General features: G+C 54.3%; 1 protein-coding gene across 1 annotated transcript in view; it reads left to right on the plus strand.

Moving 5' to 3' along the window:
* The window catches only part of LOC142908972 (uncharacterized), a 22,645-nt gene extending 9,764 nt beyond the window's left edge, over positions 1-12,881 (plus strand). The window contains exons 3-7 of the mRNA XM_076059656.1: positions 932-1,032; positions 8,400-8,436; positions 9,986-10,169; positions 11,423-11,529; positions 12,049-12,881. Coding sequence (XP_075915771.1) covers positions 932-1,032; positions 8,400-8,436; positions 9,986-10,169; positions 11,423-11,529; positions 12,049-12,282 — 663 coding nt within the window. The 3' untranslated portion in view covers positions 12,283-12,881. The remainder of the gene's footprint in view (positions 1-931; positions 1,033-8,399; positions 8,437-9,985; positions 10,170-11,422; positions 11,530-12,048) is intronic.
* Positions 12,882-15,938: the final 3,057 nt, after the last annotated feature.

Raw genomic sequence — 15,938 nt, forward strand, 5'->3', positions numbered from 1 at the left:
TCTGGAATTGATGTGGTGTAGGAAAAGGTTCAAAGCTGGGAGGCCATGTGGCCAAATGACAAAAGTGTCGTCTACATATCTCTTCCACAGGGAAGGTCTGAGGGTGGAAGTCTGGATGGCGTCTGATTCAAATTTCTCCATGAAAACGTTAGCTGTCACTGGTGACAAGGGGGATCCCATGGGGGTACCCTCATTTTGTTTGTAGAAGGAGCCATTCCAAGTAAAGTAGGTATTGGTGAGGCAGTGCCTAACCAGCGCAGGTGTATCGGGGTCTAGTCCATGTTGGACCAAATTTTCAATTATTTCAATGGTATCGGGAACTGGGACCTTGGTGAACAGAAAGACCACATCGAAGCTGACAAGGATATCGTCAGGGGACAGTACAACGTCTTTGACCATAGAGACCAATTGGGCTGAGTTAAGTACTGCTGAGGTGGTCTTGCCAGTGAAAGGCAGCAAGGTATCTGACAGAAAACGGGCTAGCCTGTAGGTAGGGGAGTTGATCGTGGATACGATGGGTCGTAGTGGGGTGCCTTCTTTGTGAATCTTGGGAAGACCATAGAATCTAGGGGGTCTTGCAGCAGAAGGTTTTAGGGAGGGACGTTTAGTTGGGTCGATTAGGGAGGTCGAACTTGTGATGATCTTGTTGGTTTTCATCGCCTTCTGTTGACCAGGGTGGTACTGTGACCCCTCCACAGTCACCTCCACGTGACCCAGCCTTTTGTTGACCAGGGTGGTACTGTGACCCCCCCCCCCAAAGTCACCTCCACGTGACCCAGCCTTCTGTTGACCAGGGTGGTACTGTGACCCTCCACAGTCACCTCCACGTGACCCAGCCTCCTGTTGACCAGGGTGGTACTGTGACCCTCCACAGTCACCTCCACGTGACCCAGCCTTCTGTTGACCAGGGTGGTACTGTGACCCCCCACAGTCACCTCCACGTGACCCCGCCCCCCTCCGCCTGGCAGCCCGGGTTCGGAGTTCAACTCGTCGGCGTGGATCCTGCACCATGTTGACGCTCCTCCTGCTGCTGTGAGTCAATGTTACATTAATCTCCCATAGGTATCAATGTCACTGGTAGAAACCTGGTTATTAGACCACCAGCCCACAGGGGAGTATTGTTGTGTCCATCCGTCGGTCATGCATCCAAAAATGGGAGGGGTGGGGCTGGGTGGGGAGGGTGGGGAGGGGAGGGGAGGGGCTGGGTGGGGAGGGAGGGGCTGGGTGGGGAGGGTGGGGAGGGGAGGGGCTGAGTGGGGAGGGGAGGGGTGAGGATGACCCTGCTGAGACTGCGGTGCCTGAAATATTGGAAGAAGTCACCCCCTGTGAGTGGCTGGCTGAGGTGCCATCTGTTGAGGAAGTACTGAAGGCGATCCAGAGTCTGAGACCAGGAAAGTCACCGGGCAGAGATGATCTCCCAAGCGAAATGCTGAGGGAGGGTGGCGTTTGTGCACAGACTGCCCTACATGACATCATAACAACAGTCTGGACCACTGTACGGGTTCTGCAGGATTGGAAGGATGCCCTTGTGGTCCCTCTGTTTAAGAAGGGGGACCGCACAGACTGTAACAACTACAGGGGCATCTCACTCCTCAGTGTATTGGGAAAGGTCCTGGCAAGGATTATTCAACATTGCCTTGCCAGGCACGCTGAGGAGAGGCTTGCGGAGCTCCAATGTGGTTTCAGGAAAGGGCGGTCCTGGACCAATGCCATATGATCTGACCGTTTGCTAAAGCAGAGGTGTAGGGAATTCCAACAAGACCTACGTCTCTGCTTTATTGACCTGGTCAAGGCCTATGATACCATCAGTAGGCCTTGGCTCTGGGTTGTTCTTCGTGCTTTCGGAGTCCCCGATCTGCTGCTCATGATCAGTGAGGACCTTCATGATGGTGAGCGTGCCCGGGTAAAACTAGGTGGCCGGGTGTCAGAGCCATTCCCTGTACACCTTGGGGTGCGACAGGGATGTCCTTTGGCTCCCACATTATTTAACATCCATTTTGACCACGTAGTTCGTGAAACCATTGATGGCTGTACCAGAGGAATTTCCATCTGGTACAGATATAATGGGAGGCTGATCGATGCCCGGGTGTGGTCAAGGGATGGCACCCTATTGCTCAACCACGTTATGTATGCCGATGATTTGTTAATAGCTGCTCATTCAGAGGAGGAGTTGGAGGCTCTGCTGCTGAGACTGGAGCATGCCACTAAGAGATGGGGCCTTACCATCAGCCCCACCAAAACTAAGCACCTGCCTGGGTATTTTGTACCATCGGACACTCCACCCCCACAACTCCCAATCGAGTGATGGGGCAGTTGTGGAGAGAGTGGAGAGTTTACCCATACCTGGGCAGTGTGCTTATGACCGGCTCCGGTTTGACAGCAGAGGTCTCACTCTGAATCAGTCGAGCGGCATTAACTTTTCATCAGTTGCGTAACGCTGTGTGGAAGCTACCTGGTCTGTCGCTCCGCACTAAGCTTCAGGTCTTCTCGGCCACGGTCATTCCCTCCCTTCTCTACGCTTGCGAAACATGGACCCCCCTAATGGAACACCTTCGCCGGTTAGAAACATTTAGGCTGGCCTGCCTACGATCCATCCTGGGTTTAACCAGACTGGATTGTGTGAGGAGCTCACAAATCCTTGAAAGATCTGGGCAAGGTCCCATCGGTGAGCTCCTCCGGCGGGGAAGGCTACGATGGCTGGGTCATGTAGCTCGCATGCCCAGCCACCGCCTGCCGAAACAGCTTTTGTTCGGCCGGATTGAGGGGGCTAAGCGGGCGTGGCACGGGCTAGAGAAGAGATGAAGTGATGTGGTACAAGAGGACGTGGAGCTGAGTGGACTTGCCGATGACTAGTACCAGTGTTGTCAAGATCGGCCTCTGTGGAGGAGGCTCGTGAAGGACGCTACTGGGCAGTTGGAGGTAGTCGCCCTCCAACAACAACGGAGGGCGGAGGAGCGACGCTCAGAACAATGAGCGGAGTGCCGGGTGGCTAAAGCACAGCAGGTTGGCACAGTAGGGGGCACAGGTGATGCATCAGCCAGTCATTTCAGTCAGTCGACCCGTGGCACCTGGGTCTGCCCCGTGACCTCCTGCCCGTGGGCGTTCGACACTTCACGTGGCCTCAGGGTGCACATAGCCTGGCACAAGCGTCGTGGTGACGTCACCGCCACTTAGTGGCGAATGGCGGTTGTTGTTGTGTCGGTGAGTGTGTGACCGAGCGTGTCTTCGTGTGCCTCTGTGCGAAGGGGGCGGTTGCTGTTATTTTATGGATTTGTGGGCATTCGACACTTCACGTGGCCTCGACGTGCACCTAGGCTGGTCCTCGAGCAAGCGAGCAAGCAGTTTGGCGGCACGGCATGGTTCACCGCCTGCGCGGGGCGTCTGGGGCCGGGCCCGAGCGGTGGAGGTGAACGCCAGCGGCACTTGCCTCAACAGTCCACGTAGGCTGTACGTGGGTGTAAGTGTGTAAGTGTGCGCGTGTGTACGTGTGTGTGTGTACGTGTGTGTTTACGTGTGTGTGTCCGGCAAAACAACCCCCTACCTCCTCGCGGTGCCGGACGGGCAACTCTGTCGTGGACAGTGCTGTGGGGGGAGATCCAATTTTGATTGGCTCCTCCCCTCATGGCATATGTGTCCACCACAGGGGCTAAACGGGGGCTCTGGACGGGTGCGAGGGGCTGGTAACCCCTCCACCTTCAATTAATTACCACGAAACCACGAGTTAAACTGAAATATGTAACTAATAAGCTTGTGCCGGAGGCCCCGGGGGGCCAGGCGTCTATGACGTCTCCTGGCCAAACCCCAATTGGCGGAGCCAGGAGATTGAATATCTACCCTCGGGGCTCCTCCAGAAACAACGAAAAGCCACTACAGGTGGCCACGTGGAATGTTTTAACGCTCACTGCGGAGGAGAGGCTGCCACTCCTCTGTCGGGAGCTGGAACGGTACCGCCTGGATCTATGCGGCATTCAGGAGGTCCGGTGGACTGGCTCTGGCTCCTGCCACCATGAGGGGTGGACAGTCCTCTACTCGGGGCAGCAGACTGCCAAACAACAGGATGTTGCTCTTCTTTTGAACAAAAGAATGAAGAGGGCGTGGGAGCGTGGCGGTGAGGTGTGGGAAGCTGTAAGCCCCAGGCTACTTTGGGCTCGCCTTCCCATCAACCGGAAGTGAGGAATGGTGGTCGTGGTTACTTATGCCGCCACCGAAGATGAACATCCGTGGAGGGATGCAGGCAAAGCCGATGAGTCAGATGCCTTCTATGACCTCCTGTCACAGGTGCTGGCTAAAGTGGCCCCTCGGGATAGAGTCATCATGTTGGGTGACTTCAATGCCCGAGTTGGTCATGATACTGGCACCTGGTCTGGAGTGATTGGAGGGCATGGGCCAGATCAGCTCAATAACAACGGTAGGAGGCTGCTAGATTTTTGTGCAGCCCATGGGCTTGTAATTACCAACACGCTGTTCCGGCATCGGCGCATCCACACAACATCATGGATGCATGCCGGGTCCAAGCAAGAACATCTGCTGGACTACATAGTGACGGACCAGCGGATGCGAGCCCATGTCCTTGACACCAGGACCTACCGTGGAGCTGATCTGCCCTCTGACCATCGACTAGTCATCTGTAAGATGCGCCTGCCATTCTTCCACTCCGGTGGTGGGTGTACACCCAGGACCCCATTCCGACCTAAAGTGGCCTGGTCTCAGTTATCTGATGAAAGTTGCAAGCGATAATTTAATCATCGCTTGCGGCTGGGATTGGCATCGTCCCCGACTCCTCCTGATGTCGAGGGTAAATGGGCGAGGTTTTGGACTGTGACTCATGCAGCTGCAATGGCTGCTTTGGGTACGCGGTCCAGACCTCCCCAGAGACCCTGGCTGACAGAGGAGGTGTTCAAGATGGTTGAAAAAAAGCGACAGGCCCACTGTCATCGGCTACAGAATCCCATGTCAGAGAATGAGGAGGCTTACCGCAACCTTCGCTCGGAGGTTCGGAGAGCCGTGAGGCGCTTCAAAGATGGGTGGTGGTCGCGGGTTGCTGAGGAGATGGAGTCTGCCTCAGTGGCCCGTGATCACAAATCTCTATTTAACTCCATCAAAAAGTAACCTGCAGTGCCACACCTATTACCATCATTAGGGGAAAAAACGGTGATCCAATCTCCGACCCCCAGGAACAGGTTTGCAGATTTGCTGAGCATTTCTGTGAGGTTCTGGGGGAGGGAAAATCCCTCAGCCAGGAAAACATCGTGGCACAAAGTGAGGATGACCCTGCTGAGGCTGCGGTGCCTCAAATATTGGAAGAAGTCACCCCCTGTGAGTGGCTGGCTGAGGTGCCATCTGTTGAGGAAGTACTGAAGGCGATCCGGAGTCTGAGACCAGGAAAGGCAGCGGGCAGAGATGATCTCCCAAGCGAAATGCTGAGGGAGGGTGGCGTTTGTGCACAGACTGCCCTATATGACATCATAACAACGGTCTGGACCACTGGACGGGTTCCGCAGGATTGGAAGGATGCCCTGGTGGTCCCCCTCTTTAAGAAGGGGGACCGCACAGACTGTAACAACTACAGGGGCATCTCACTCCTCAGTGTGCCGGGAAAGGTCCTGGCAAGGATTATTCAGCATCGCCTTGCCAGGCACGCTGAGGAGAGGCTTGCGGAGCCCCAATGCGGTTTCAGGAAAGGGCGGTCCTGCACAGATGCCATATTTTCTGTCCGTCTGCTACAGCAGAGGTGTAGGGAATTCCAACAAGACCTACATCTCTGCTTTATTGACCTGGTCAAGGCCTATGATACCATCAGTAGGCCTGGGCTCTGGGTCGTTCTTCGTGCTTTTGGAGTACCTGACCCTCTGCTCACGATCATTAAGGACCTTCATGATGGTGAGCGGGCCCGGGTAAAACTACGTGGCCGGGAGTCAGAGCCATTCCCTGTACACCTTGGGGTGCGACAGGGATGTCCTCTGGCTCCCACATGATTTAACATCTATTTTGACCACGTAGTTCGTGAAGCCTTCAATAGCTGTACCGGGGGACTCTCCATATGGTACAGATATAATGGGAGGCTGATCGATGCCCGGGTGCGGTCAAGGGATGGCTCCCTATTGCTCAACCACGTTATGTATGCTGATGATTTGGTAATAGCTGCTCAGTCAGAGGAGGAGTTGGAGACGCTGCCACTAAGAGCTGGGGCCTTACCATCAGCCCCACCAAAACTAAGCACCTGCCTGGGTATTTTGTACTATCGGACACTCCACCCCCACAACTCCCAATCGGTGATGGGGCAGTTGTGGAGAGAGTGGAGAGTTTCCCATACCTGGGCAGTGTGCTTATGACTGGCTCCAGTTTAACAGCAGAGGTCTCACTCCGAATCAGTCGAGCGGCAATATCTTTTCATCGGTTGCGTAAAGCTGTGTGGAAGCTACCTGGTCTGTCGCTCCGCACTAAGCGTCAGGTCTTCTCGGCCACGGTCATTCCCTCCCTTCTCTACGCTTGCGAAACGTGGACCCCCCTAATGGAACATCTTCGCCGGCTAGAAACATTTAGGCTGGCCTGCCTACGATCCATCCTGGGTTTAACCAGACTAGATTGTGTGAGGAGCTCACAAATTCTTGAAAGATCTGGGCAAGGTCCCATCGGTGAGCTCCTCCGGTGGGCAAGGCTGCGATGGCTGGGTCATGTAGCCCGCATGCCCAGCCACCGCATGCCGAAACATCTTTTGTTCGGCCGGATTGAGGTGGCTAAGCGGGCGCGGTACGGGCTAGAGAAGAGATGGAGTGATGTGGTACAGGAGGACGTGGAGCTGAGTGGACTTGCCGATGACTGGTACCAGCGGTGTCAAGATCGGCCTCTGTGGAGGAGGCTCGTGAAGGACGCTACTGGGCAGTTGGAGGTAGTCGCCCTCCAACAACAACGGAGGGCGGAGGAGCGACGCTCAGAACAACGAGCGGAGCGCCGGGTGGCTAAAGCACAGCAGGTTGGCACAGTAGGGGGCACAGGTGGTACATCAGCCAGTCATCTCAGTCAGTCGACCCGTGGCACCTGGGTCTGCCCCGTGACCTCCTGCCAGCGGGCGTTCGACACTTCACGTGGCCTCAGGGTGCACATAGCCTGGCACAAGCGTCGTGGTGACGTCACCGCCACTTAGTGGCGAATGGCGGTTGTTGTTGTTGTGTACGTGTGTGTACGTGTGTGTGTGTACGTGTGTGGGGCAGTTGTGGAGAGAGTGGAGAGTTTCCCACACCTGGGCAGTGTGCTTATGACCGGCTCTGGTTTAACAGCAGGGGTCTCACTCCGAATCAGTCGAGTGGCAATATCTTTTCATCGGTTGCGTAACGCTGTGTGGAAGCTACCTGGTCTGTTGCTCCGCACTAAGCTTCAGGTCTTCTCGGCCACGGTCATTCCCTCCCTTCTCTACGCTTGCGAAACGTGGACCCCCCCTAATGAAACATTTTCGCCGGTTTAGGCTGGCCTGCCTACGACCCATCCTGGGCTTAACCAGGCTGGTTTGTGTGAGGAGCTCACAAATCCTTGAAAGATCTGGGCAAGGTCCCATCGGTGAGCTCCTCCGGCGGGCAAGTCTGCGATGGCTGGGTCATGTAGCCCGCATGCCCAGCCACCGCATGCCGAAACAGCTTTTGTTCGGCCGGATCGAGGGGGCTAAACGGGCGCGGCACGGGCTAGAGAAGAGATGGAGTGATGTGGTACAGGAGGACGTGGGGCTGAGTGGACTTGCCGATGACTGGTACCAGCGGTGTCAAGATCAGCCTCTGTGGAGGAGGCTCGTGAAGTACGCTACTGGGCAGTTGGAGGCAGAGGAGCGACGCTCACAACAAAGAGCGGAGCGCCGGGTGGCTGAAGCACAGCGGGTTGGCACAGTAGGGGGCACAGGTGGTGCATCAGCCAGTCATCTCAGTCAGTCGACCCGTGGCAACTGGGTCTGTCCCGTGACCTCCTGCCAGCGGGCGTTCGACACTTTACGTGGCCTCAGGGTGCACATAGCCTGGCACAAGCGTCATGGTGACGTCACCGCCACTTAGTGGCGAATGGCGGTTGTTGTTGTGTTGTGTGTGTCTGTGTGTACGTATGTGTGTGAGCGGTGGTGCAGCGGTTAGCGCTACGAACCCGGCGACCCGGATTCGATTCCCGCTCACGGCCAACACCGGTGGCGATTATTTGAACCGGTCCTGGGACTCCCCTAGGTCGACTCAGCCTCAAATGAGTACCTGGTACGGTGGGTAAACGTCGCCACTGGGAAGACAAAGGCGGTCGGGCGTTGTGCTGGCCACCCACCCCCTCGTGTGCCTTTCCGGCCTTCATAGGTGCTGCTTGCTAACGGCGCTCGCCCCTACAGTCCGTTAAGGCTACACGGGGGATCTTTACCTTTGTCTTTGTGTCCCTAGGTGTTCGTTGTCACCCGCGCTCTACCTGCAGGTGCAGGTGAGCGAGAGCGCCCGGTACTGACGCACGTGTCCCTCTACACCTGTCCGTGTCCGTGCCGTCAAATCCTTACGCCGTCCCGGGCGAGGGCGTAGATCTTCACGCAAGGGGATCCCGGCTTAGTCTCTGTGATTCTCCACAGAGACCCACAGACTCACCACACACAGAGACTCATAAACTCACCACACAGAGACCCACAGACTCACCACACAGAGACCCACAGACTCACCACACAGAGACCCACAGACTCACTACACAGAGACCCACAGACTCACCATACAGAGACCCATAAACTCACCACACAGAGACCCATAGACTCATCACACACAGAGACCCATAGACTCACCACACAGAGACCCATAGGCTCACCACACAGAGAGACCCACAGACTCACCACACAGAGACCCATAGACTCACCACACACAGAGACTCATAGACTCACCACACAGAGACTCATAGACTCACCACACAGAGACCCATAGACTCACCACATAGAGACCCATAGGCTCACCACACAGATACCCACAGACTCACCACACAGAGACCCACAGACTCATCACACAGAGACCCACAGACTCACCACACACAGACCCATAGACTCAGCACACAGAGACCCATAGACTCATCACACAGAGACCCATAGACTCACCACACAGAGACTCATAGACTCACCACACAAAGACCCATAGACTCACCACACAGAGACCCATAGACTCACCACACAGCGACCCATAGACTCACCACACAGAGACCCATAGACTAACCACACATAGACCCATAGACTCACCACACAGAGACCCATAGACTCACCACACAGAGACTCATAGACTCATTACACAAATACTCATAGACTCACCACACAGAGACCCATAGACTCACCACACAGAGACCCATAGGCTCACCACACAGAGACCCATAGACTCACCACACAGAGACCCATAGGCTCACCACACACAGAGACCCATAGACTCACCACACAGAGACCCATAGACTCACCACACACAGAGACCCATAGACTCACCACACAGAGACCCCTAGACTCACCACAACACAGAGACCCATAGACTCACCACACACAGAGACCCATAGACTCACCACACACAGAGACCCATAGACTCACCACACACAGAGACCCATAGACTCACCACACACAGAGACCCATAGACTCACCACACAGAGACCCCTAGACTCACCACAACACAGAGACCAATAGACTCACCACACACAGAGACCCATAGACGCAGCACACACAGAGACCCATAGACTCACCACACACAGAGACCCATAGACTCACCACACACAGAGACCCACAGATTCACCACCGTCTACGTCCACGAGTCTCCGTGTACCTCCACGAGTCTCCGTGTATCTCCACGAGTCTCCGTGTACCCCCACGAGTCTCCGTCTACCTCCACGAGTCTCCGTGTATCTCCACGAGTCTCCGTCTACCTCCACGAGTCTCCGTCTACCCCCACGAGTCTCCGTCTACCCCCACGAGTCTCCGTGTATCTCCACGAGTCTCTGTGTATCTCCACAACCCCCCCCCCAGCTGACCGAGTCCACGTCCTCCTCGGCGAAGTTTGAGCGCCACGTGTTGGAGGCTTCGCGTGTCAGCGACGAGCTGTCGCGGCGCCGCGTGCGCACCTACCAGCTGTACTCACGCGCCAGCGGAGCCCACGTGCAGGTGCTGGGCACACACGTCGTGGCCCGCGGGGACGACGGGGACCCCTACGGTGAGACGGGGCGGCGGGGCCCATAGACTCAGCACACACAGAGAGAGACTCATAGACTCAGCACACACAGAGACTCATAGACTCAGCACACAGAGACTCGTAGACTCAGCACACACAGAGACTCATAGACTCAGCACACACAGAGACTCATAGACTCACCACACACAGAGAGAGAGCCATAGACTCACCACACACAGAGACTCACTACACAGAGACCCATAGACTCATCACACACAGAGACCCATAGACTCACCACACACAGAGACCCATAGACTCACCACACAGAGACCCACAGACTCACCACACAGAGACCCATAGACTCACCACACAGAGACCCATAGACTTACCACACAGAGACCCATAGATTCACCACACAGAGACCCATAGACTCACCACACACAGAGACCCATAGACTCACCACACAGAGACCCACAGACTCACCACACAGAGACCCACAGACTCACCACACAGAGACCCATAGACTCACCACACAGAGACACCCACAGACTCACCACACAGAGACACCCACAGACTCACCACACAGAGACCCACAGATTCACCACACACAGAGACCCACAGACTCACCACACACAGAGACCCACAGACTCACCACACAGAGACACCCACAGACTCACCACACAGAGACCCATAGACTCACCACACAGAGACCCACAGACTCACCACACAGAGACCCACAGACTCACCACACAGAGACCCATAGACTCACCACACAGAGACACCCACAGACTCACCACACAGAGACACCCACAGACTCACCACACAGAGACCCACAGATTCACCACACACAGAGACCCACAGACTCACCACACACAGAGACCCACAGACTCACCACACAGAGACACCCACAGACTCACCACACAGAGACCCATAGACTCACCACACACAGAGACCCATAGACTCACCACACACAGAGACTCATAGACTCACCACACACAGAGACCCATAGACTCACCACACATAGAGACCCATAGACTCACCACACATAGAGACCCATAGACTCACCACACACAGAGACCCACAGACTCACCGCACAAAAGTTGAAGCGAAATAAAATTGTATTTTTGCGAGGCTGACACCAAATAATAGTCAGCGTCCACCAACGAAATGACGAGGCCCCTCTCCAGCTGGTGGAGGCCCCTGGCCTGACTCCGGCCCTGCCTCGTCGTCGTAGCGGCCCGCCGTAGATGACTCCGAGCGCGAACGCCACGGTGACGACTCCATCCCTGCTGCAGCGCTGCTCCAGGCCGAGATGGATTCGTTTGGCGGGAACATTCGGCTCCGCGGGGTTCGCACCAAGTACCACATCTGCATGGACAGGAATGGCAAGCTGGTGGGCAAGGTAGGCGGAGGCGACACTCACTCAACCACTCACTCACTCACTCGCTCACTCGCTCACTCACTCACTCGCTCGCTCAACCACTCACCCACCCACTCACTCACCGACCCAACCACTCACCCACTCACTCACTCGCTCACTCACTCACTCAACCACTCACCCACTCACTCACTCAACCACTCACTCACTCAATCACTCACCCACCCACTCACTCGCTCACCCACTCACCCACTCACCCACTCACCCACTAACTCTCTCAACCACTCACCCACTCACTCGCTCACCCACTCACTCAACCGCTCACTCACTCGCTCACCCACTCACTCACTCACTCATCTACTCACTCGCTCGCTCCCCCACTCACTCACTTGCTCACCCACTCACTCGCTCACCCACTCACCCACTCTACTCGTTCACTCGCTCACGCACTCATCCACCCACCCACTCACCCACCCACCCACTCACCCACCCACCCACCCACTCACGTCCTAACCTCCGCCCCGCCCCGCCCATCGCGGGCAGCTGTCCGGGCGCTACCGAGGCTGCGTCTTCAGCGAGCTCTACCTTGAGAACCATTACACGGCGCTGCGGTGCGCCCTGCTGCCAGAGCGCTACGCCGCCTTCGACCGGAGCGGGCGCGCCAAGAACGGCGGGCGGACGACGAGCCGCTGGCTGGTGGCTCACTTCCTCAAGAGGCCCGCGAGGGGCCAATCACAGAGGCCGCCCTCGGCCACCTTCTGGGTGGTGGGGTCGTGACCGCCGTGAGTCTGTGGGTCTCTGTGTGGTGAGTCTATGGGTCTCTGTGTGTGATGAGTCTGTGGGTCTCTGTGTGTGGTGAGTCTATGGGTCTCTGTGTGGTGAGTCTATGGGTCTCTGTGTGTGGTGAGTCTGTGGGTCTTTGTGTGGTGGTGAGTCTGTGGGTCTCTGTGTGTGGTGAGTCTGTGGGTCTCTGTGTGTGGTGAGTCTATGGGTATCTGTGTGGTGAGTCTGTGGGTCTCTGTGTGTGGTGAGGCTATGGGTCTCTGTGTGGTGAGTCTATGAGTCTCTGTGTGTGGTGAGTCTATTGGTCTCTGTGTGGTGAGTCTATGGGTCTCTTTGTGTGGTGAGTCTATGGGTCTCTGTGTGTGGTGAGTCTATGGGTCTCTGTGTGTGGTGAGTCTGTGGGTCTCTGTGTGTGGTGAGTCTATGGGTCTCTGTGTGGTGAGTCTGTGGGTCTCTGTGTGGTGAGTCTATGGGTCTCTGTGTGTGGTGAGTCTGTGGGTCTCTGTGTGGTGAGTCTATGAGTCTCTGTGTGGTGAGTTTATGAGTCTCCGTCTGTTCTTGTTTGCGTTCAATAAAAGTCAACGAATTGGTTGGTAAAACGATGGTCAAGTGTCTCTTTGTATTGAATGTTGCGTTGTGGTTTTTGATGTTTGAAATGAAGGTTTAGCGTGGGAGAGGGGGGAGAAAAAAACATAGAGGGGGGAGAGGGGGGAGGGAGGTGGGAGAGGAGAGGGAGGAGAGGGAGGGGGGAGAGGGGGGAGGGAGAGGGAGGGGGGAGAGGAGAGGGAGGGGAGGGAGAGAAGATAAGGGGGAGAGGGGGGAGGGAGGGGGGGCAGGAGGCGCCTCGCCCCTCCCCCCCATGTCGGGTGACGTCACCCACTAATTATTAATGGCGGGGGGCTGGTCCATGTGGAGTGACATCACCTGCTCATGATTATTAATGGAGGGGCGGGTCCACGTGGAGGCTGTAACCTTTTCATTATTGAGAGGGGGGCTGGTCCATGTGGAGTGACGTCACGGGCATTAAGGACAGACATTCCTGGGTGATTAGAGGTGGCATGACTTACTCGACGAGCCATACCAACGTCGCTACGGATTGACGAGTCTGTGAATTCACAGGCGTGCAACGATCGGCAAAACGTTAACAGTTGAAGGTTTCGTTAGGCCAAGGACTTATCAAGCGCTGGCACATCTCGCAGATTGTCGCAACTCGTCAATCTTCGCGCGAACTCGCGAGGGACACGTCGCTTGTTTGCCGTTCGTACACGCCACGCTCCATTCACAAACGGGGGTTTTCGAATTAAAATCTTCGTTGGCGGCTTACAATGCGAACGTCTCTCCGACGTGAGAAAACCGGAACCGCTTTGCCGTGCTCGCCGTGTGGAGATGAGGCACCGCTAGACGAACGTGGAATTGCCGCCACGCTCCGTCTCATCGCCCCCGTCCGAACAGCTGAGATGCGTGACGGGGGTCAAGTTGTTCGGAGCGAGGAGAAGTCGAGGTTTCGTTTGGAGCTTGAGAGATTGGTGTTCCCGTCCTCCGTGCTTGAATACACAATTCAGTGCCCCCTCGGGCGCCTTCACAAGTTCCTGGGAGGTGCCCGTTCACACGCCACGCGCTTCACTTACCTCTCTCCGTTCCTCAGCAAGCCGCTCGCGTCTCGACGGGGGTAATCCAAGCGGGCTTTTGTAGAAGCGTAAAGTGTGAAGTTTTGAATATAGAATCGTGCAAATTATCGCGAGCATAAGCAACGCCGCCATTTGCAATGTGGGTCGGTAGGTGGGGATTTCCACGCTGCAGATGGTGGTCCAGAGTCTGCGTCGATTACGTGGAGGTGCTGTAGGCCAGGGGTTAACTCGCGTTACCCCTTAGTACTTTGATTTAAAGCTTTCGTGACTGCAGTGATTCATATTCTTAGCTCTTTCGGTAAAGTCACGTTGAAGGGAAACAATAAAATATATATAAAACAATAAAAATTCTCACGTTTCGACCATAACACAAACGGTCATCATCAGGTGTGTTATGGTGTTACAGTCGAAACGTCATGAGAATTTTTATTGCTTTATAATATCCGCAGTACATAAAATATAAAATGTACTAAGGGGTATATTCTGAGCTCTTTCGGTAAAGTTACGTTGAAGGGAAACAATAAAATAATAAAATATATATAAAACAATAAAAATTCTCACACCTGATGATGACCGTTTGTGTTATGGTCGAAACGTCGTGATAATTTTTATTTAACACGTAGGCTTTCGCGACCAATATTATTCATAACAAAGGTTTTTGGGTTAGGTCGACCTAACCCAAAAACCTTTATCATGAAGAATTTTTATTGTCTTATATATATTTTATTGTTTCCCTTCAACGTGACTTTACCGAAAGAGCTCAGAATAAACCCCTTAGTACATTTTATATTTTATGTACTGCGGATATTATTTACGAGTCAAATGTATCTTTTATTGTCATAGACTATAATAATACGTACTTTTCCCCTGTAAAATTTAAGTCAGCTGGGGGTCATATCAATCTGTCCACATGGAGTGCGAGTGGGGGGAGCTCAAGTCCATTGGTTCTCGATAACAATACAAACACGACTCCTTGTCAAAAAGGTGTCAGTTTTGTTGCCAGATAAAAGGGTAAAAAAACAATGATCATATTTTGCTCCTGGCAAATGAGGTTTCCAATGTTGTGTAAATGCTTCACCCCGAGCTCTCATACTCTGATGGTGGTGCATTGTCCTTGAGTTGTGTGCCTTTTGACGTCATCAGGTCCAACACCAATGTGAGACTGGGCTCTAAGGAAAGCTGTCTCGGGTGTGGACCAATCAATTTCAAGGACAGTGCCACATACATTATCAGAGTTGTTGTTTTGTGTTTGCGTTCCGACCGCAGGTATTGTGGTCAATGTAAACACGACTCCTTGTCAAAAAGGTGTCAGTTTTGTTGCCAGATAAAAGGGTAAAAAAACCAATTATCATATTTTTGCTCCTGGCAAAGGAGGCTCCAATGGTCTTATTGGTTCTACCTCCAGGCTGCCAAGTCACAGAGGATGTTGCCAATGCAGTGCCAACTCTGGATGCCAGAGGGTGTTGCAGTTCGCGGGGGCAAAACGTGTGCAGGGTGGATGAGTGGCAGGTGATGGACACGGGCACGAGAGCAGAGGGCCGAGATAGGAGAGCAGCAAGCTGCAGACGCTCACCGATGCAAGGCGACACGAGTATCAGAACCAACTATTTCATGCACGCCAACGACACGCTCACGTCACACTGAGGCTGATCGAGTGAACAAAAACTGTAAATTGGAGGCAGAAAAAGCAACGACACAAACGAGTAAGGTAAATGAAAGAAGACGAAAACTTTATTTTCGAATCAAATCGCGGTCCTCTACATTTCGAAAACGGATCGATTCACTGCGAAGAATGAATCGGGACTCAAAAATGTAGCCACTGTGTGCAACACAAGAGGATTTTTTAACATCCACAGGTTAGAGAAATCATCGGTAAATTAACACGTTATATCAGGACTAATGCTTCTTGTTTGACATAAGTGTCTTCTAGTGCTGCATAAATAATACTGTGTAGGAACCTGGTTATTACACCACCAGCCCACAGGGGATTATTGTTGTGTCAGTCCGTCGTGCATCCACAAA

The sequence above is a fragment of the Petromyzon marinus genome, unplaced genomic scaffold, assembly GCF_048934315.1.
Source record: "Petromyzon marinus isolate PM22_M1 ecotype Great Lakes invasive population unplaced genomic scaffold, UKy_Petmar_22M1.pri1.0 PM_G_Scaffold_11, whole genome shotgun sequence".
In the NCBI taxonomy this organism is placed as follows: Eukaryota; Metazoa; Chordata; class Hyperoartia; order Petromyzontiformes; family Petromyzontidae; genus Petromyzon; species Petromyzon marinus.